The following is a 21,233-nucleotide window of genomic DNA, read 5'->3' on the forward strand; positions in this document are numbered from 1 at the left end:
GAGTTGGTAATGGACAGGGAGGCCTGGCGTGCTGCAGTTCATGGGGTCACAAACAGTCGGACACGACTGAGCGACTGAACTGAACTGAAGAAGTATGAGAAGTGTAGAACTGGGGTGATATGGGGCCTTCGGTAAAAGTCGGTGAGCCGTCAAGATTCATACCCAGTACCCTGACAGCCAGCCCACCTCTGGCTGCTTCCCCTGGGAGATGCCTTTCCCAGAGAAAGAAAGTTGCCATATTCTGAGTACTTCCTCTAAGCTACAAGTTTCATTCATACCCATTATCCTAACAACATATCAGCAAACAAAATTATCTTATTTCCATGTTACAGATGAAGAAATTGAGGCTCCCAGATGTCCAAGTCACATAACCAAGGTCAGAGCAACTCCTGGGCAGCAGAGAGGGGATCCTACTCCAGAATGGAAGCTCTTCCGGGGGTTACTACACCCGAGCTTCCCTGGTGGCTCAGACGGTAAAGAACCTGCCTGCAACTAGGGAGACCCAGGTCAGGAAGATCCCCTGGAGAAGGGGATGGAAACCCACTTCAGTGTTCTTGTCTGGAGAACTCCATGGACAGAGGAGCCTGGCGGGCTACAGTCCATGGGGTTGCAAAGCATTGCACATGACTGAGTGACTAACATTTGACTTTCCACACCCAAAGTCCTGACCCTCTGGCTGGCCACAGCGTGGGGACATGGCTTGTGGAGGTGCCCATCACCATGACTTGGGACGTCATATAGGTCCAGCTCCCTTTTAGTGCTCTTTCACACCAGCCACGAAGTAGGAACACCAACAATGTAACAGGTACAGCTTGTCTTCCCCGCCTATCCCCACCACAGACACCTGCTGATTGGGGTTCCCAGGTCAAGTCACTGCTACACTCAGGGGCAGAGACTCCAGGAAGGCCTCACAAGTCAAAGGTGGCAAGGGCAGGGCCTGGTTGTAACTTTAAGGCTGGAGCTGTAGGCTCATCCTGTTCACCTGCTCAGCAGAACAGAGTCCACAGGCCTGAGCGCCCAGGCCCCTCTCACTGCAAGGCCAGGGTGTGCCTGTGAGGGACAGGAAGGCATGGCCCCACGCCCCTGCATCCTGACCAGCTCCCAACCCTGCTCATTCCTGCTGATGGCAACAAAGGGGACGTACACGTTATGAGATCACTCACGAGAGACAAAGTTTATTTTGATATCTCAAAAATTGCAAGGCAGTAAGCACGACAACAGTGCACTCTGAAGGGTCCGCTCGACTTCAGATGCACAGTTTTGCTGGGATCTCATGACTGCCGGGCAAGGAAGGTGGGGTAGCTGACTGCTGATCCCCTTTACAGAGGACTTGTTTTTAATTAATTAGTTTCTATTTATCTCTTTACTTGTTTATGTATGGCTGCACTGGGGTTCTGTCGCAGCGCACGGCTCTTGGTTGCTGAGAGCGGGCTTTCTCTATTTGTCGTGAATTGGGGCTGCTCTCTAGTTGCGGTGCAGAGGCTTCTCGTTGCGGTAGCTTCTCGTGTGGAGCACGGGCTCTAGGGCGCATGGGCTTCAGCAGTTGTGGCTCATGGGTTCTAGAACGTGTGGGCTCAGTAGTCGCAGTCCAAGGGCCAAGTGGTCCCACGGCATGTGGGATCTTAATTCCCAGACCAGGGATTGAACTGGTGTCTCCTACATTGGCAGGCAGATTCTTAACCACTGGACGACCAGGGAAGTCCTCAGAGAACTTGTAGAAGTGACCTAGCTTCCCTACAGACTGTGAACATTCTACCAGGTAGACAGAGGCCAAGATAATGGAGTAGAAAGGCCCTGAGCGTCCCTCCCCTCATGAGCACACCAAAATGTGGGGTTACTAGTGGGGAGAGGGAACAGGGGAGAGGCAATTTAGGGGTAGGGATTGAGAGGTACAAACTACTAGATATAAAGTAAGCTACAAGGACACATTGCGCAACAGGGGAATATAGCCAAGAATCTTATAATAACGACAAATGGAGTATAACCTTTAAAAATTATGACTAAACAGTACATCTGTAACTTATACAATATTGTACATCAACTATACTTCAATCAAAAAAAAAATTCCACCCAGCTGCTCCCTGCATCTGGTCCAGGCTCCTCAATACCCTAGGTGGGCAAGGCTTCACCAGACACGCACATATGCCTTAACTTCCTCAGGCATAAAACCAGGGATCAAGCCTCCCTGTCTACACAAAGGCCCTTCTCACTGACACAGGTGGGTTCTTGGAACTCCTTGGACTTAGGTGTACCACGGGTTGCCAGGTCCATGGTGGCTGAACCCCAAGGCTAGTTAAAAGCCTCGGCACATAGCAATGAATCTGGGACAAAGCAGAGGGGCGAGATCCTGGCTGGCCCATTGCCAGCCACCTTCTCCAGCCAGGGAGGTAGTTCCGGTGTGGGCAGAAAAGGGCGTCTCCTGGCTCCTCTGGCCCTAACTTGCTGACCAGGGGTAGAGCCATTGTGACCTTGAGCCGTCTCTCCGCCACGCCTGCTGCTGACCAGCATCGCCAACTCTTCTCCAGAAGGACGGCAGAGCTGCACCTCCTCCGTCGGCAGGGGCCGGGCTCAGAGCTCTGCACCTATACTGGGAGGCCATCTCCAGCACCCAGAACAAGAGGGTCCCAAGCTGGGGCCACCGCCTTGATCTCCCAGCGACACATGGGGCATCTGGCCGTGTCCCTGAAGACCCTCCAGGCACAGGAGCTGCAGAAGTGTGTGTGGCCACAGGGGACTAGGCAGGTGTTGGCAACCTGGTGGAAGCAGATGGCACACTCTTCTCCTGCTAGGGCAGGGAAAGGGGACAACACAGGTCAGGGGTGCCAGGGGGCCACGAGGGGGCAGCCCACTCATATCGCCACAGGACAGAGAAGTACGTGGTCCAAGTATGAAGAAGACTACCTCATAAGAGAATGCTCATCATGCAGTCAGTGGAAAAGGTTGGGAAGAAAACTGTCAGGTCCATACATGCACAGCATAAGATTCCAATTTAGAAAAAAGGAAAACAAGCACAGATAATTCCCCATGTGTGGTGTGCTGTGCTTAGTCACTTCAGTGGTGTCTGACTCTGCGACCCCATGGACTACAGCCTGCCAGGCTCCTCGGTCCCCGGGATTCACCAGTCAAGAACACTGGAATGGGTAGCCATGCCCTCTTCCAGGGGATCTTTCCAACCCAGGGATCAAATGCATGTTTCTACCATCTCCTGCATTGGCAGGCAGATTCTTTACCACAAGTGCTACCTGGGAAACACCCTCCTCCACTCCCGCCCATATATATATATATATGATTACAAATACCAGGAGGAAATCTACCTAATGGGCAATGTGAAGTTTGGGAGGTGTGTGTGTGTTTTGTTTTGTTTTGTTTCACTTCCTTTTTTATCCTTGAATATGTATTTTATTTCTGCTTGGCAAAGTTTTTTTTTTTTTTTTTCTGTGAACAGGGATTGCTCTTTTAAAAGCAGGCAGACAAAATAACATCTGTTCATGAGTGTGCCTGGTAACTTATGAAGCCAGCCAACGTCCTAGAAGGCAAAACTGTTACATGGCTTTTAGGTTTCGGCCTAGAGCTGTGGGAGACTTGATGGCATTTGGGAAGACATAACTGAGTTCCCAGGGCTGGGGTCTCACCCAGCTTCCCTAGCTCTAGAGCCCTGGGGAGTCCCTGGCGCTCAGGGAAGCCACTCACCTTTGGGCCCAGGCAGAGCCTCATCACTGAGGCCCCTTGGCGTGGTTGTGGGGAAGCCGTTGGCTGTAGGATCTAAGGCAGAAAGGGAAAGTCAAGACCTGGGGAAAGCAGTCAGGGTGTTTCCATTCAACCCACCTCCCCAGTCCCTGCCTCCAAAGCAACAGCGTCCACCTCCTTTCTTCTCTGGGTTGCAGTGCTGCAGCTCCAAGCCGGGGTCCAGCCCTGTCCTGGCCACCCCTTTCCCAGTGGGACCCAGCAGAGAATTTGTGGACCTGCAGCTTTTCCATCCTAATCCACGTTTCCTTCAGACAGCTCCTCTCTGCCCCACTGCCACTGCCTGAGCAGAGATCTTCAGCATCAGTCACCGCCCCCAAACCGGGTGTGCAACAGAATCCCCGAGGAGGTGGGAAAACAGGGCCTGGGCCCTCCGGGCCACCGAGTCAGGCTCCCCAGGGGTGAGGCTCGAGCAGCTGTGACAAGCAGTTTGAAAAGCAAACACACGGGGCGGTGGGGACTGGAATGCTTGTGCAGGCCCCTGGAACACTGCCCAGGCATGCCAGCACTTCTGTTTATGAGTCTCCCTGTATCCCTTGCTCCTCTGAAATCCACTCTCCTTTCAGGTGGTCCTCATTTCCCCACTGGGTGCCTGAACATCTCACCTTTGCCCCCACCAGGCTGCCTTCTTGCCCACCTCTAACTCGCACACTTATGTTCCCTTTGTTGCCACCTGTGTCTGCAGCAAACTTCTACTTTGACTGCAAAACCCAGCCCACCCCGAATATATTTTTCTTGTAAATGAGACCAGCCCTCTAACACATAGGGGTCCCCAACCTCCGGGATCTGTTGCCTGATGATCTGAGGTGGAGCTGATGCAATAATAATAGAAATAACGTGCACAAGAAATGCAATGTGCTTGAATCACCCCGAAACCATTTCCCTCACCCCTCCTGTGGAAAAGCTGTCTCCCACGAAACCGGCCCCTGGTGCCACAAAGTCTAGGGACTATTGCTCTGACATATGTTTGGGGTGCTGGGCGTGCCTTCTCGTTCTTCAAAACAGGGTTGCCCTCCCTATGACTGGGGCTGGTCCCCAGCGAACATCTTCATACCCCGACAGAAGCTGATGGAAAAACTCCATATGAAAGAAACAACAGTTCCCCCGACTCTCTATGCGGGTGAGGTACCACCGGAGCCGCCGCCTCCCCGCCCGCATTCCCAGGGACGGTGCCTGGGTCCCCAGCCCTGGACTCACCTAGCAGCTCGATGGCCTTGGTGGTCCCGTACAGGTCCATCACGGCCCAGAGCGGGGCACCCATGAGCACGCCCTCGCGCAGCCGCCGCTGGGGCCCCGAGTTGACCTGGGCGAAGATCTGGCCCCGGCGGTTCACCCAGAAGCGCACCACGTCCCCCGGGCTCGCGCGGCCGTCAGGCAGCATGGCCGCCCAGGTCTGACTCTGCTGCTCCAGGTCCGGGCACAAGAAGGGCGGCAGGCTGGGCGCGGACACGCGCGCGGGGTCCAGGCGCGTGAAGCCCACGCGGAGGCCGCCCAGCCAGCCGTGCTCGTGCCACAGCAAGCGCAGCGCCACGCGCTCTCCCAGCCGCACCGGCCGCTGGCTGAACACGATGCCGTCGTGGAACGTGGCGCGCCTGTACGCGGTGCTCCGCTCAGCATCCAGGCGCACCTGTGCGCCCACCGCCTGGGCATGGAAGCGGAGCGCCTCTCGGGGAGACTCGGCATCTGCGGAGGGGGCGGGGGCGTCAATGCAGGTGGGCTGGAGCCCTCCCCACCAGGGGAAAGGGGCATTTCCACCAACCCATGTCCCTGGGGACACTGTCCCTGCTCTCCCCCCATCCCCACTCCAGAGACCTTCTTAGAACCAGTGGGGAACCCGCTTTGCCTTCTGGGATCATAGTTCTCTCCTGACTCTTGCCAAGCCTCAGTTTCCCTCCCTTGCTGCTGCTTAGTCAGAGTCCTGTCCGACTCTTTGAGAGCTATGGACTGTAGCCCACCAGGCGCCTCTGTCCATGGAATTTTCCAGGCAAGAATACTGGAATTGGGTTGCCATGGGATCTTCCCAACCCAGGGATCCATTCCTGGTTTCCTGCATTACAGGCAGATTGTTTACCACTTAAGCCACCAGGGAATCCCTCCCTCCCTTAGGGATGTTGTAAAAATTAAAGGAACTGTTGACGTTCTGGATACCTGGTGATGGTTGTTATTGCCATTAACTAAAGAGAGCAGGTTGCTTTTGCTTGACACATGTATTTATACGTGTATCACTCACACGTTTACACCTGTATAGCCCGTCTGTATCTAGAAACAGGCTGAGAGGAGATGGGCTGGCATGCTGTTTGTGGTCGGCTCTAATTCTGCAGGGTGGGGTGGGGGGTGGGCGGCGGCTGAGTTTTCCAGTCTGCTTGTGTGACTTTCTGACTTTGCCACAGAGAACCGGCCTCACCCCCAAGTAAGAGTGACTTCTCTCATCCTGGGAGAGAAAGAAGGAGCCTGCTGCTGCTGCTAAGTCACTTCAGTCGTGTCCGACTCTGTGCAGCCCCATAGATGGCAGCCCACCAGGTTCCCCTGTCCCTGGGATTCTCCAGGCAAGAACACCGGAGTGGGCTGCCATTTCCTTCTCCAGTGCAAGAAAGTGAAAAGTGAAAGTGAAGTCGCTCAGTCGTGTCCGACTCTTCGCGACCTCATGAATTGCAGCCCACCAGGCTCCTCCGTCCATGGGATTTTCCAGGCAAGAGAAGGAGCCTGGTAACTCCCAAAGTAGTGACGGTGTGAAACCCGGAAAAGGGGTCCCAGCTCAGCCCCTCAGAATTGTGACCTGGGCCCAGCCAAGGCCTGGGTACGCTTTGAAAGCAGGGGACTTCCTGACTTGCCTCCACTTGGCAGCTGGGACGGGAAAGCTCCTTGCTAGGCAGCCCTTCCTCTCAGTCCCAGAGGCCTGAAGGAAGCTGGTGGAGCTTCCTGCCCCAAGAAGGGCGCTTAGCCAGCTCCCCAGGCCTTAGCTCTCTCCCTCTCCCCTCCTGACCCTGCTTTTTCTGGGTTGGAGGAGGGAGGCTGAAAATATAAAGAGATGAATTCAATCAAAACTTGAGCCAGGGAACTTCCCTGGTGGTCCAGTGGTTAAGACTCCACGCTTCCAGTCAATGCAGGGGGCACACAATCCCTGCCCTCCTCTCTGACACTCATATGTTTGCAAGGTGTCAGCCAGGCACCAGGAGGGGAGGCTCGATTTGGTCAGGCACACCCTCAAGGTCACAGCGAGTCCATCCCTGACCTCCACCGGCTCTGGGAGCAGTGGGGCAGGAGCCAAAGACGCAACTGATGGGATTGCTGGGTGCGTGCGTCCCTCAGCAGGGCAGGGGGCCCTGAGGACCCTAGGAGAAGCAGACCTAGTCCTCTACAGGAATTTGACAGTTTGCAAAGCTTACCCCTGTCTCAGGAGTTTCCCACTGGCCTGTGGGGGCTATGTCCTCATGTCACCAGTTAGAGGAGGGAGGCCGAGGGGCTCACAGTGCCGCACAGGACACCAGGGCCCAGCGGACTGTGCTGCTTCTCCCAGCTGCCCGTCTGGGCTCCACTCACTGTCTCAGCAGTGGCCTGAGTGTGGCCCTCGAAAGGCACACAGGGCTCCTTGGGGGTCAGCCTTTCCACATGTGAGGTCCTGTACGGCTGTGTTAGTTGTTCACGGCAAAAAGCCAAGGTTGAGTGGCAATGACAGCCACCCGTGTACTGCCAGTCTGGCAGAACTGCATCTGCCCACGGGGCCCCTTCCTCTGCTTTGCACGGGGCTCTGTGCCTGAGTTTGGGGCTGGCTCTGGATAGTACCCCTTCTCCAAGGCTGGCTGGCAGGGCTCCTCCTGTTCTTTGACCCAGATGACCCAGTCCAGCTTGCTCCTGGGTTGGGGCGAGGCAGAGGTGGGCACTGGCCAAGTGTGGCCCAGCAAGTAGGCTTGTCCCCAGCCAGCTGGGCAGGGAGTTCTGAGCACTTTATGCCTGCAGGTGGCTATTCTCATCAGCCCCACTTTCAGGCAGCATCCTGAGGCTCCTGAGGCGGAGTTGCCCATGGGGGACCCTCCCCAACTACTCCGCCTGCCTCCCCTAGGCCCCCACTGTGCACTGGCTTGGCAATAAGGGCCCCCTGGGTGCTGGGGAGCAGGGAGCACAGTCGTGGCCTGTTGGGTGTCCTGCCCTCTGGACAGGCGGATTCCAACCAGAGAATTTGCAGAAAGGCTCTTGGAATGTAAATGACCAGGCTCAGTGAGGACCTCCCCAGATCTTCATCTTCATCCTCACACCCCTCCAGTCACCAAGCCTCTCCTGACACCTATCAAGTGCCTTACAGACTCCCGGCCACCCGCCAGGGAAGCACTCGGAGGAAACTGAGCTCGGGGAGGTGGTTGTGCAGCTGGAAGTCAGGGAGCCCCGGCCCAGCTCCTCACCCTGCATCCTGCGCTGCCTCCATGGCAGCAGCACTGCCCGGAAATCCAAACACTAGCTGCTGCTGCAGCATTGGCAGCGGTGGCTTGGCCCACCCCAGCCCCTTGATCCAGGTGCCCCCTGCTGCTGGTGCCCGGGAACCTAGGTTACTATGGTTACTACGGAGTCAAGCGCTATGGGTCCTTCTGCTTGGGAAGGCGCAGAGTTCAGGCTCTGGGAGCAGGGATGTGTGGTCCAGATCTCTAGTAGTCGTAAGAGACCCAGCTCTCCAATCCCCGCCCCACACACTAAGGCAAAGTTGTGACCTCAGGTGAGACTGGCAGAGAGCCACTGAGCCTGGTGACCCTGTGGTCTGTGCTTCTGGCAGCTCTGTAACCGGCAGAATGGGGGCATTGGCCCCCAGCCTGCGGATGAGGAAACAGCCTCCAGGGAGAAGTGACTGGGCAGAAAAGGTCCCCACAGCTCTGTGAAGGCGAGCTGGGACCCTGGTCTTCCACCAGGCCCCCTAAACTCTACCCTCTTTCCCATCCCAGCCAGTCTTCTCTCGCACAACAGGATCTGAAAGGCAAATGGGTCATAAGGGTCTTTGCATCACTTCAGGGATTGTGGCCCGAGTTCCTCGGCCTCTATTGGGTTCTTGCAGAGAAAGGAAGTTTTCACTACCTCCCAGCCTCATAACAGCTCACTGCCTAGGGCAGCCTGGCCTGGATCAGAAACTCCTTCTGAGCAATATTTCCACTGACTATACCTCTATCTCCTGAGTCTTCCACCCCAGAAAACACAGAGCACCCCTCTGCTCTTGTCCTTCTGGTCCAGGCACAAAGCTTAGGGCTCGCACTTACCAGCCTGAGAGCAGATCTGGGCCCCCATCCGCCTGGGCTCCTCAGGCATGGGTCCTTGGATCTGAAGAAGGCCAGGGGACAGGTTTCCCAAAGATATTCGGCAGGTCCCTTTGTCATGCGGCCAGGATCATATTACAGCGTTGATGATTAATTAGAGTTTGCAGGGAATTTCCTGATGACTTCTGGTTTGCAACAGGCCGGTGCAGCTGGCTGGCCCGGAGGAAGCGGGGACTCAGGAGGATGGCCGAGGTCGAATGTGGAGGAGCCTTCTCTCTTGTTTCTGACCAGTTGCGACCAACCAGCTGTGCATTATTATTGCCTGAGTCGTGTTAATGAATACCTGTACCCAGACCTGCCCCCAGAGACCTTGATTCCAGTGGCCTGGGGTGGAGCCCTGCATCGGCCTTGTTTAAAAGCACCCCCAGGGACTTCCCTGGCTGTCCAGTGGTTAAGACTCTGTGCTTCCACTACAGGAGACACAGGTTTGATCCCTTGTCAGGGAACTAAGATCCCACATTCCGTACAGTGAGGCAAAAAAAAAAAAAGTAAAATAAAATAAACAAAAACCAAAATAATAAAAGTACAAGCACCACAGCTGATTCTAATGTACAGCCCAGGGTAGAGAGAGATTCACTGCTACTGACCTCAGTATACAGGAGGTGCTTGTTTAATCAGTGTTGGTGAAGTGGGCTGAAATGAATTAACTGCATTCCAGGACCTTCAAAGCTGCCCGGGTCTCTGGCTGAGAGAAGAGCCAAGCAGAGGTGTCGATTGCGCCCCAGGCTTGCTGGAGCTGGAATTGCACTGCCCAGAATCCCCCATGGAACACAGAGAGTCCCGCAGAGGGTCGTGCCCAAGGCCAAGCTCCCAGGGTGTTAGTGTTGGCAAGAGGTGTCAGAGATCTTTTGCCCCTTTTGTTCCTGTTAGAGAAACTGAGGCTGGTGGCAGGGAAAGTGGCTTGCTCTAACCTAGTACTTCTCAGATGGCAACACGGGAACCTGCTGGGGATCTTATTAAGATGCAGATTGAGTCAGAAGCTCGGGGCAGGTGTAGGATTCAGCCTTTCTAACAAGGTGGTTCTGTAGAGCCCACTGTAGGCAACAGGCCCTAGGTGAGTTTGGATGCTTGTGGGTATCTTGGCCCTAGACCGAGGCCCTCAGCAGTGGCTACTCTGCTTTGGTTTTGTTTTCAATATTTATGTATTTGGCTGCTCCGGGTCTTGGTTGCAGCATGTGGGATCTAATTCCCTCACCAGGAGTTGAACCCGGGCCCCCTGAGTTGGGAACTTGGAGTCTTAGCACCTGGACCACCAGGCAAGCCCTCTGATCACTGACTGCTTGGAACTCAGCTGAAGGGGTGGATATGCCCCATGCATGTCCCTGGGGATGGTGGTGCTGTTGGCTGGGCAGTTTGACTCGGGGTGAGGAGGGGAAAGGGTGGGTGTTTGGGGACCCGGGCTTGTCTCCTGTGTTGGTTTTACCTCTCTTTCTCTCCGCAGGCCTCTGTGTCCCCACGTGTAGGACGGGAGACCAGGATGCGCTGGTCTGTGGGTCCCCGCCAGCCCCAGTGTGCCGTGATTTTGGTCCTGCTAACAGCTGCTTGGCCTCGGTTGACTTCAGAAGGCGTTGCTGTGACTCTGGACCATCTCTTCCACATCAAGCCCCCTGCCAGTCTCTCTAGAAACCGTCTTTAAGGTCAAAGGCAAACTGGTGAGAAGTCAGGAGCAATCATGGTGAGTCGGTGGCTGATGGTCCTGCTGGCCGAGTCGGAGGGATCCTGCCTTAGGGCTGGAGTCAGAGGCCGCCTTTCCCCCCCACCCCCACCTTGACCCTGCCTGTAGGGCTGGCTGTTTGCCTTGGGTAAGCTTGAGCCAAGGGCACCTTTTTGATAAACCACATTCCTATAAAAGAGATAGTTATGGTATCTTATCAGGGAAATCAGGCTTTGAGCCTCAGTCCATCTGGAAAATTACTGGAGAGGCTGTGGACGTTAGCCCGCCCAGTGCCAGCAGGCTGAGGTGGTATGGCCTCCTCTTCAGGACCTCGGTGGGGTGGGCGTTCTGAGAATTCAAATCCAGGGCCTGGGGTGCTGAGGCCTTCCCTCCCATCACACATTCCCCAGGTTTTTTTGTTTGAATAATTTTTATTGTTTCTAATTTTAATCTTTGGCTGCAATGGGTCTTTGTTGCTGTGAGTCGGCTTTCTCGAGCTGCAGTAAGCACGGGCTCCTCTTCGTTGCGGTGCTCAGGCTTCTCGTCGCGGTGGCTTCTTTTGTTGCAGAGCTGGAGCTCTAGAGCACAGGCTCGATAGGTGAGGCACGGGCTTAGTTGCCCCGAGGCATGTGGAATCTTCTTGGACCAGAGACAGAATTCATGTCCCCTGCGCTGGCGGGCAGATCCTTAACCACTGAACCACCAGGGAAGTCCCACCTCCAGTTTATTTGTTTATTAATAACAAACACTACTGTTCTAAGTCCAGTACTGTATTAACTTGCTAATCCTCATGGCAACTTCTTGAAAACATCCTTCTTATGGTAATCATTCTCACTTTACAAATGGGGAAACGGAGGCACAAGGAGGTGAAGCAACTTGCTCAGAATCAGAAGCGAAAGGCCAGGGTGTGGCCCCAGGTGTCTGGCTGGAGAGCGGGTGCCTTATCCGCCATGCTGGGCAGGCTCCACGATCCTCCCCCAGGCCATGGCCCCTCTGAGCACTCAGTTGCTACTAACATCTTCCCCATCTCACTGGCACCGGTAGGGGCTCATGGATAGTTGCTGACTGGTTGCCTGAGTGTGAAGTGGAGGCCCCCCCACGATGGAGACTGCACCCTTCCCTCCAGGACACCTGCCTGGCCGCAAGGCTGTTGTAAATACTTGTTTCAGGAAGACATTGACTGGCCCCTTCATGGACCGCAACCTTCTCCTGGCAAAGGGTCTTGAGTTACTTGGAGAAGCTATGAGCCATGCCATGCAGGGCCACCCAAGAAGAACGGGTCATTGTGAAGAGTTCTGACGAAACATAGTCCACTGGAGGAGAGAATGGCAAACCACTGTAGTATTCTTGCTGCAAGAATCCCATAACAGTATGAAAAGGCAAAAAGACATGAGAACAGAAGATGCACCCCCCCGCCCCAGGTTGGAATGTGTCCAGTGTGCTACTGGGGAAGAGCAGAGGGCAATTACTAGTAGCTCCGGAAAGAATGATGTGGCTGGGGCAAGGCAGAAATGACACTCACTTGTAGATGTGTCTGGTGGTGAAAGTAAGGTCCAGTGCCGTAAAGAACAATATTGCATAGGAGCCTGGAATGTTAGGTCCATGAACTTGAGCAGTATGTGAACCAAGAACTTTCAGATATACAAACTGAGTTTAGAACAGGCAGAGGAACCAGAGATCAAATTGCCAACATCCACTGGATCATAGAAAAAGCAAGAGAGTTCCAGTAAAACTTCTGCTTCATTGACTACGTTAAAGCCTTAATTGTGCACATCAAACTGGAAGATTCTTAAAGAGAGGGAACACCAGACCACCTTACCTGTCTCCTGAGAAACCTATATGTGGGTCAAGAAGCAACAGTTAGCATAGGACAAGGGACAAGGAACTGGTTACAAATTGGGAAAGGAATACCATAAGGCTGTATATTGTCACCCTGCTTATTTAACATCTGGGCAGAGTACATCATATGAAATCCTGGGCTGGATGAATCACAAGCCAAAATCAAGATTGCCAGGAGAAATATCAACAACCTCAGATATGCAGATGATAGCACTCTAATGGCAGAAAGTGAAGAGGAACTAAAGAGCCTCTTGATGAAGGTGAAAGAGGAGAGTGAAAAAGCTGGATTAAAACTCAAATGTTCAAAAAACTAAGATCATGACATCTAGTCCCATTACTTCATGGAAAATAGAAGGGGGAAAAGTGGAAGCAGTGACAGATTTTATTTTCTTGGGCTCCAAAATCACTGAGGACCATGACTGCAGCCATGAAAAAAAAAAAAAAGACTCTTGTTCCTTGGAAGGAAAGCTATGACAAACCTAGATAGTGTATTAAAAAGCAGAGACCTCACTTTGCTGGCAAAGGTCCATATAGTCAAAGCTATGGTTTTTCCAGTAGTTTTGTATGGATGTGAGAGTTGGACCATAAAGAAGGCTGGGTACCCAAGAATTGATGCCTTCAAATTATAGTGCTGGAGAAGCCTCTTGAGAGTCCCTTGGAATAGAAGGAGATCAAACCAGTCAATCCTAAAGGAAATCAACCTTGAATATTCATTGGAAGGACTGATGCTGAAGCTGAAGCTCCAATACTTTGGCCACCTGATGCGAAGAACTGACTCATTGGAAAAGACCCTGATGCTGGGAAAGACTGAAGGCAAAAGGAGAAAGGGGAGGCAGAAGATGATTATATAGTATCATCAACTCAATAAACATGAATCTGAGCAAACTCCAGGAGATAGTGAGGGACAGAGGAGTCTGAAGTGCTGCAATCCATGGGGTCACAGAGTCCGACTGGACTTAGCTACTGAACAGAGACAGGCCCTCTAAGAGGAGGGTGTCCTCTGAGGTGGTCCCCTGCTGGCTATAATTGGTACTGCAGGAGGGGTGAGCCCACAAAGTCGAGTGGCATCCTCAAAGCCAGGAGGGGCGCTCACAGGACTAGAAGTCAGAGGGGCTGAGGACTCTGCCCCTCCTCCCTCACCTTGAAGCTCCCCACAGACTCTCCCTCCCCCCACCAGGGTCCATTCACTGGCAATCAATCATCAGTTTGCCCAGACCCTCATCATTACAAAGGGGTGTTCCCGGGTCATCTCCTAAGATGCCTCAAGTGCTCCGAGAAGCTTCTGGACAGATGTGTTAGTCCCCATCACACAGCCAAGAGAGCTGGGGTCTTGCCTACGGTTCACACCAGCCTGCCACTGAGCAGAAATGGGAAGCCAGTGGGAATCCAGCCGATCTGAGACTCTGCTAGGCAGCCCAGCCTCTGTGTCAGCTGTTGGGGCCCCCTGAGACCCCTTGCCTGTGCTCAGCTGTTACCTGACAGGTGGAAATCTCAGAGACAAGGGGGCTGCCAGGCCGGAGACCAGCCCTTAGAATAATCAGGGCTGTCTACACGGTAGGTAGTCAGCAAGGATTTGTCAGTGCCAAACAGTGCAGTGTGGCCGTTTCTTTAAAAATTGTCCATCAGCCGACCTCACAACCCAGCGATTCCACTCCTGGGTGAATACCAGACTCTTGATTCTCAGTGAGAGGATGAACAGTGGAGGAAGCATCCACACGCCCTTGGAAAAATCTGCCCTAAAATCAGAGAGCTTGGCTAGCACTGCCGCCTGGTGGAGAGACATGGAACTGACCGTGGATCTAATACGCTGGAAAGAAATGGTCGGGACCACAAAGGCTCCCAGCTTTGTTCCCAGGCCCTGGCTCTCTCTGCCCACTTGCTTCCTGTCTATGAGCCTCCTAGAAATTCTTTGGAGTCCACCACATCCTTTTGGTGAGTAGCTGGACCCCCACCCAGAGGTCCAGAGGTCAGAGAGGAAGGCTAGGGTTGCCAGCAAAGTCGTCAGCCCCTAGTTAAGTCTGTGCTCTTACTTCCACACTGCTGCCCTGTCCAGACCTTCCTGGGTCCTGATTCTGCGGCAGCTTCCCCTGCCCTGGGCCCCCTCCACCCTGTGGGTGTGGAGCCGGCCGGAGAGGGGAGCCAGGGATGAGGCCTGGCTGAGGGGGCAGCGGCAGCTCAGAGGCGGGGGCAAGGCGGGGCACACCCTCCCCTCTTTTGGTTTCCTGTCTCCCTTTGCCCTGTGCCCCACGCATCACACACACATCTTCAGGGTGTCTGTGCTGCGAAGACTGGCACTGCCCTGAGGATGTCATTTATGTCTGTGTATGTGTTCAACAGATATTTATTGAACACTTACTAAGTGCCAACTTTTTCACTCTCCTCTTTCGCTTTCATCAAGAGGCTCTTTAGTTCTTCTTCGGTTTCTGCCATAAGGGTGGTGTCATCTGCATATATGAGGTTATTGATATTTCTCCCAGCAATCTTGATTCCAGCTTGTGCTTCATCCAGCCTGGCATTTTCCGTGATGTACTCTGCATAGAAGTTAAATAAGCAGCCTTGACATACTCCTTTCCCGATTTGGAACCAATCTTTTTCCATGTCCAGTTCTAACTGTTGCTTCCTGACCTGCATACAGGTTTCTCAAGAGGCAGGTCACGTGGTCTGGTATTCCCATCTCTTGAAGAATTTTCCACAGTTTGTTGTGATCCACACAGTCAAAGTCTTTGGCATAGTCAATAAAGCAAAAGTAGATGTTTCTGGAACTCTCTGGCTTTTTTGATGATCCAATGGATGTGGCAATTTGATCTCTGGTTCCTTTGCCTTTTCAAAATCCAGCTTGAACATCTGGAAGTTCATGGATCACATACTGTTGAAACCTGGCTCAGAGAATTTTGAGCATTACTTTGCTAGTGTGTGAGATGAGTGCAATTGTGCGGTAGTTTGAGCATTCTTTGGCATTGCTTTTCTTTGGGATTGGAATGAAAACTGACCTTTTCCAGTCCTGTGGCCACTGCTGAGTTTTCCAAATTTGCTGGCATATTGAGTGGAACACTTTCACAGCATCATCTTTCAGGATTTGAAATAGCTCAACGGGAATTCCATCACCTCCACTAGCTTTGTTCATAGTGATGCTTCCTTAGGCCCACTTGACTTCACATTCCAGGATGTCTGGCTCTAGGTGAGTGATCACACCATCAAGATTATCTGGGTCATGAAGATCTTTTTTGTACAGTTCTTCTGTGTATTGTTGCCAGCTCTTCTTAATATCTTGTGCTTCTGTTAGGTCCATACCATTTTGGTTGGCTTAAAACTCAACATTCAGAAAACTAAGATCATGGCATCCAGTCCCATCACTATGCGACAAATAGATGGGGAAACAATGGAAACAGTGACAGACTTTATTTTGGGGGGGCTCCAAAATCACTGTAGATGGTGACTGCAGCCTTGAAATTAAAAGATGCTTGCTCCTTGGAAGAAAAGCTATGACCAACCTAGGCAGCAGACTAAAAAGCAGAGACATTGCTTTGGCAACAAAGGTCCATCTAGTTAAAGCTATGGTTTTTCCAGTAGTCATGTACGGATGTGAGAGTTGGATTATAAAGAAGGCTGAGTGCTGAAGAATTGATGCTTTTGAACTGTGGTGTTGGAGAAGACTCTTGAGAGTCCCTTGGACTGCAAGGAGATCAAACCAGTCTATTCTAAAGGAAATCAACCCTGAATATTCATTGGAAGGACTGATATTGAAGCTGAAGCTCCAACATTTTGGCCACCTGATGTGAAGAGCTGACTTGTTACAAAAGACCCTGATGCTGGGAAAGATTGAAGGCAGGAGGAGAAGGGGACAACAGAGGATGAGATGGTTGGATGGCATCGCCGACTCAATGGACATGAGTCTGGGTAAACTCCGGGAGTTGGTGACGGACAGGAAGGCCTGGTGTACTATAGTCCATGGAGTCACAAACTATTAAGTGCCAAGCACTGTTCTTTTTTTCCAAGTGACCAGAGAACGAAGAAAGCCTAGTACCTGACCTTTAGTCAACTCAAGTTCACCCTGATACTTAAAGAAGTGTTACAAGAAGGCCACATTGAGGGCTGTGAAGACCATGGGTTCAGTGGGGAGCTCTTATGCACAGGAATGGGTGATTTTGCAAAACAACAGATATTAAAAATTGATCCCTGAAAGATCACTAGACTTTAAACAGCAGTAGGAGAAAGAAAAGCACTCCGGGAAGAAGAAGCCACACGTGTAAAGGCGCAGAAGTGCGATTGTGCACACACAGTGCCCTCTGGTTGTATCAATTAAAATTAGGACTGCTTACATATAACAGAATGCCCAAAAGAATAGTGGCTTAAATGAGACATGTTCATCCCTTTTTCACACAAAATAAGTTGCAAGTAATTGTGACAGCCCTATGGCCATAAGGAATCCAGGTTCTCTCTATTTTTCTTCTCCACTATTCTAGTAATAGCCTTCATCCTCAAGGTCACTTTACGGATCAAAGAGGCTGCTGGAGCTCCAGCCAGGACATCAGCATTCCAGGTAGGAGGAAGGGGAAAGATCCCCAAGGCATTCCTCTCAGCTAATTCAGCTCCTTGTTAAGTCGACACATGGGAGGATTTATGTAACACTTTTGTTGACACTTTATTGGCCAGAATTTTGTCACATGACCACAAATAGCTGCAAGGGAAACAGAGATGTAGTCTTTATTGAGGGAGCAGATAAACACAGGGTTATATTATTAAGGATGAAGGAGGGATGTAAGAAGAGGATAACATGGAAACATACATTATCGAATGTAAAATGGTCGATGAGAATTTGCCCTGTGACTCAGGGAACTCAAACCAGGGCTCTATAACAACCTTGAGGGGTGGGACGGGGAAGGAGGCGGGAGGGAGGTTCAAAAGGGAGGGGACATATGTACACCTATGGCTGATTCATGTTGATGTTTGGCAGAAACCAACAAAATTCTGCAAAACAATTATCCTTCAATTAAAAATAAATAAATAAAATTTAAAAAACAGAAGGAGAATGGTCACGTAGCACTGTCCAGCTCAGGGCAGTGGGGCAGGGGTCCTCCAGTGTGTGGAGAGAGGCGAAAGCAGGGAACTTGCTCACAGAGGCCATGCTAAGGAGGGTATGGGCTTTATTCTGTAGAAAATAGGGACTCGCTAAAGGATTCCGAACAGGAGCTTTGGGTGAAGGGGTCTGGAGCAATTTCCTCCGGGGAAAGATTTAAACAGAAAAGAACAACCCAAAGGCAGGACAACGGAGGGCTGAGGGCAGGGGAGGAGAGCTGCCAGGAGGGCTGAGGGCAGGGGAGGAGAGCTGCTAGCGGGTGATGAGCTGGGGACGGCAAGAAGGTGATGAGAACAGGGGCAGAGCTCCCGGGAAAGTGGAGGCACTGCCAGCTACAGGGGAGGGACACGGGAGTTCAAGATATAGAGAGAGCTCGAGATGTGTGAACCTTCAGGTCAGATGGCTGGAGGGCACCTGAGGATCCAGGCAGATGTAGAAGCGCGAGAAGCCAGTGCTGGGGATTCAACTAGAGGAGTCACCAGTTCTCCCGTTGTGCGTGAGATCTGCCTGGCAGCGGTGCCAGTGCCGAGGTGTCGAGCAGGGGGAATCTGATAAACCCTCCATAGTTACCAGGCAGGGAGGACAAGGAAGTGGGTGAGGGTAAGCGCGCACTCTTTGGAGCCAGACAGGGCTACCGCTTAACAACCTAACCCTTTGGACTAGCTGCTTGCCTTCCTGAGCCTTAGCTTTCTCAGCTGCAAGGTGGGGATGAAGAACCCACCTTGGGGGCTGAGAGGAGGATGCAATGGGTGAGTGCTTAGCCCCAGCAACAGCTCCGTCAGTAAACACCAGCTCTCACCATTAAAGGGGCAGCTCTCTCCTCGCTGGAGGGACATTGGTGCCTTTCTTGGGGTCTTGAGTCTGCCCAATAGTCTTCCTGCTGCAGGGCAGGGTCCCCGGGGCCCCAGATGAGTTCACTGGGGAGTGAGTCACCAGTACTCTGCATCTCCAGGGCCCCGTGGAGCCCCGACCCAGCATGGCCAGGGCAGACCCTGGCTCAGGCAGCTCTCCCAGGCAGGGGCACCACCAGTCCAAGCCGCTGGTTTGGAAAAGGAGTTGTGTGTGTGCCAGGACACAGATGAGCAAAAGGGTGAGGGCCAATCGTGAGCCCCATAGAGATGACTCTAAGGAGCCCAGTTTGGGAAACTGAGGAAGATAACTGGTGGGGCAGAGGGAGAGGCCCAGCCCGCCGTCATGAGTGGAACAGTGGCCCACAGACATTTGCACGAGTTCAGCGTGTGGCATGGGCAATGTCCAACCAGGAGAAAATACGCGACTTGGAGTCTGGTAGACAGTGGTGGTTTACGCGCTAAGTCGAGTCCAATTCATTGCAACCCCAGGGACTGTAGCTCGCCAGGCTCCTCTGTCCGTGGGATTTCCCAGGCAAGAATACTGGAGTGAGCTGCCATAACAGTATCCCCTACTCAACCCTTCCATTTAAAAGGTCAGTCTAGCCCTTATCCCCAAAATGACCCCAGACGGCATTTGGGAAAACCAACACGTCAGGGACAAGCACAGGAATAAGGGCCCTCAAAGGACATGGAGAGGAACATCAGAGACAGGGGAGGTGCCTGGCATCCAGAAGCTAAGGGTGAGCCCAGAGGGAGGAACTGGAGGTGGCCGAGCTCAGTCCAGGGGTCAGGTGGGATGACAGCTGGGAAGAGGCCATTGGGTTTGTTGGGAAGGAGGTCAGTGGTTGGAGAGGAGGTCCGAGGTCAGGGGTGGAGGTGGAAGCCAGGGGGCAGCTGCATCCAATAGGCTGTAACAGAGGCTCAGAATTGCTTAGGATATGTTCCATTTCCTACCAAGTCCAAGTGGAAGGGGACTTCCACCCTGAAGCCATCATGAGCCAGCCCACGTGTTTGCTGTTGTTTTCTGCCATGTCCCATAACATGTGGGATCTCAGTTCCCCAAACAGGGAATGAGTCCGTGCCCTCGCCAGTGGAAGCGAGCCATCTTCACCACTGGACCACCAGGGAGATCCCGGGCCAGGCTGCTTCTAACATGTACTCTTCCTCACTGGGGTCCTGTCTCCTCCACATGGCCCAGAGTGCCTGCCCATTAGCCTTGTGCCAGCAGCAGGAGGAAAGGGCTCAGGAGGGGCACGGGCTTGCCCCTTCCTTTTTAGGGCAGAGCCAGGAAGGTTGCCACCTCTTCTTAGTATCTTCTGCTTCTGTTAGGCCCATACTGTTTCTGTCCTTTATTGTGCCCATCTTTGCATGAAATGTTCCCTTGGTATCTCTAATTTTGTTGAAGAGATCTCTAGTCTTTCCCATTCTATTATTGTCTGTCTAGTCAAAGCTATGGTTTTTCCAGTAGTCATGTATGGATGTGAGAGCTGGACCATAAAGAAGGCTGAGCACCAAAGAACTGATGCTTTTGAACTGTGGTGTTGGAGAAGACTCTTGAGAATCCCTTGGACTGCAAGGAGATCAAACCAGTAAATCTTAAAGGATATCAATCCTGAATATGCATTGGAAGGACTGATGCTGAAGCTGAAACTCCAATACTTTGGCCACCTGATGCAGAGTCAACTCACTGGAAAAGACCATGATGCTGGGAAAGATTGAGGGCAGGAGGAGAAGGGGCCGACAGAGGATGAGATGGTTGGATGGCATCACCGACTCAGTGGACATGAGTTTGAGCAGGCTCCGGGAGATGGTGAAGGACAGGGAAGCTGGTGTGATGCAGCCCATGGGGTCGCAAAGAGTTGGACATGACTGAGCGAATGAACAACAAGGCTCACCCAGGCCCTTACTCCAGCTCACATCCCACCGGCCACATCCCACCACAGAGCCTAGGAAGGCAGCCTTTATTCTGGACAGTTCTGTGTCCAGGTAGGAGTGGGGGCTGGCTGTTGCCACAGGAGAGAAGGAATATTGGAGTGAGAGGAGCGGTCACAGGGTGCTGGTAAGAGGGGGCGGCAGCCAGGAGCACAGGGTGAAGGGAGGAGAGAGCTTTGCCCAGGGAGCCCCTGCTGAGCACAGGTGCACCCTGGGGACGCGTCTCCTGGGTCCCCAGCCTCGGGTATCCGTTGTGAGGGTGGGTGGTGAGGGGAGTCGGTGTTGCTGAGAACGCCCTCTGCTGGCCAGGAAGACCCATTCCAGAGCTTTCCAGAAGAATTTTTCAAGTTTCCCTCGGAGGGCCTTCTGGCCCCACACTAAAGCCGAAATAACACAGAAAGTAAGAAATGTCTTTCTTCCGGGACTTCCCTGTGGTCCCTCAGCTAAGACTCCAAGCCCCCAGCGCAGAGGCCCTGGTCAAGGAACTAGATCCCATGTGCCACAACTAAGAGCCAAACAAAGAAATAATAAATAAATACATATATATTTTTAAAAAGCTATTTTCCACTCGTTTGAGCTTTTGCCAACTGCCATTGCTCGTGTTGGCCCTTGTCACTGTGTCCACTGCCCGGGCCCTGGGCACAGCCCTCAGACAAGGGGTGACCACCCTCCAGACCCCCTGGCACTCCCTCCACCCCGGCAGAGACACGACCCCAGGTGTCCGGCACCAGAGCGGGCGCCAGCCTATTCTGTCTCCTAGGGGACTCTCCACCCTCCCCTTGAGCTTCCAGATGCAAGATAAGAATGGACCCATCCTCCTGGGATAAAGGGCTTAACAGCTG

General features: G+C 52.8%; 1 protein-coding gene across 2 annotated transcripts; it reads right to left on the bottom strand.

Moving 5' to 3' along the window:
• Nucleotides 1-1,147: 1,147 nt before the first annotated feature.
• Nucleotides 1,148-10,785, bottom strand: NEURL3 (neuralized E3 ubiquitin protein ligase 3). Of its 2 annotated transcripts, none has more exons than XM_019969685.2 (4): nt 8,982-10,785; nt 4,942-5,427; nt 3,691-3,762; nt 1,148-2,782 (listed from the first exon to the last, which is right to left on the bottom strand). In XM_019969685.2, the coding sequence occupies exons 1-4, from the start codon at nt 9,028-9,030 to the stop codon at nt 2,583-2,585; spliced, it is 807 nt and encodes a 268-aa protein (XP_019825244.2). In that variant the 5' UTR covers nt 9,031-10,785; the 3' UTR covers nt 1,148-2,582. The 2 variants fall into 2 exon arrangements, with proteins under 2 accessions (XP_019825244.2, XP_019825243.2); XM_019969684.2 differs by having other exon boundaries at nt 1,148-2,785.
• Nucleotides 10,786-21,233: the final 10,448 nt, after the last annotated feature.

Source organism: Bos indicus, chromosome 11 (genome assembly GCF_029378745.1).
Source record: "Bos indicus isolate NIAB-ARS_2022 breed Sahiwal x Tharparkar chromosome 11, NIAB-ARS_B.indTharparkar_mat_pri_1.0, whole genome shotgun sequence".
NCBI lineage: Eukaryota > Metazoa > Chordata > Mammalia > Artiodactyla > Bovidae > Bos > Bos indicus.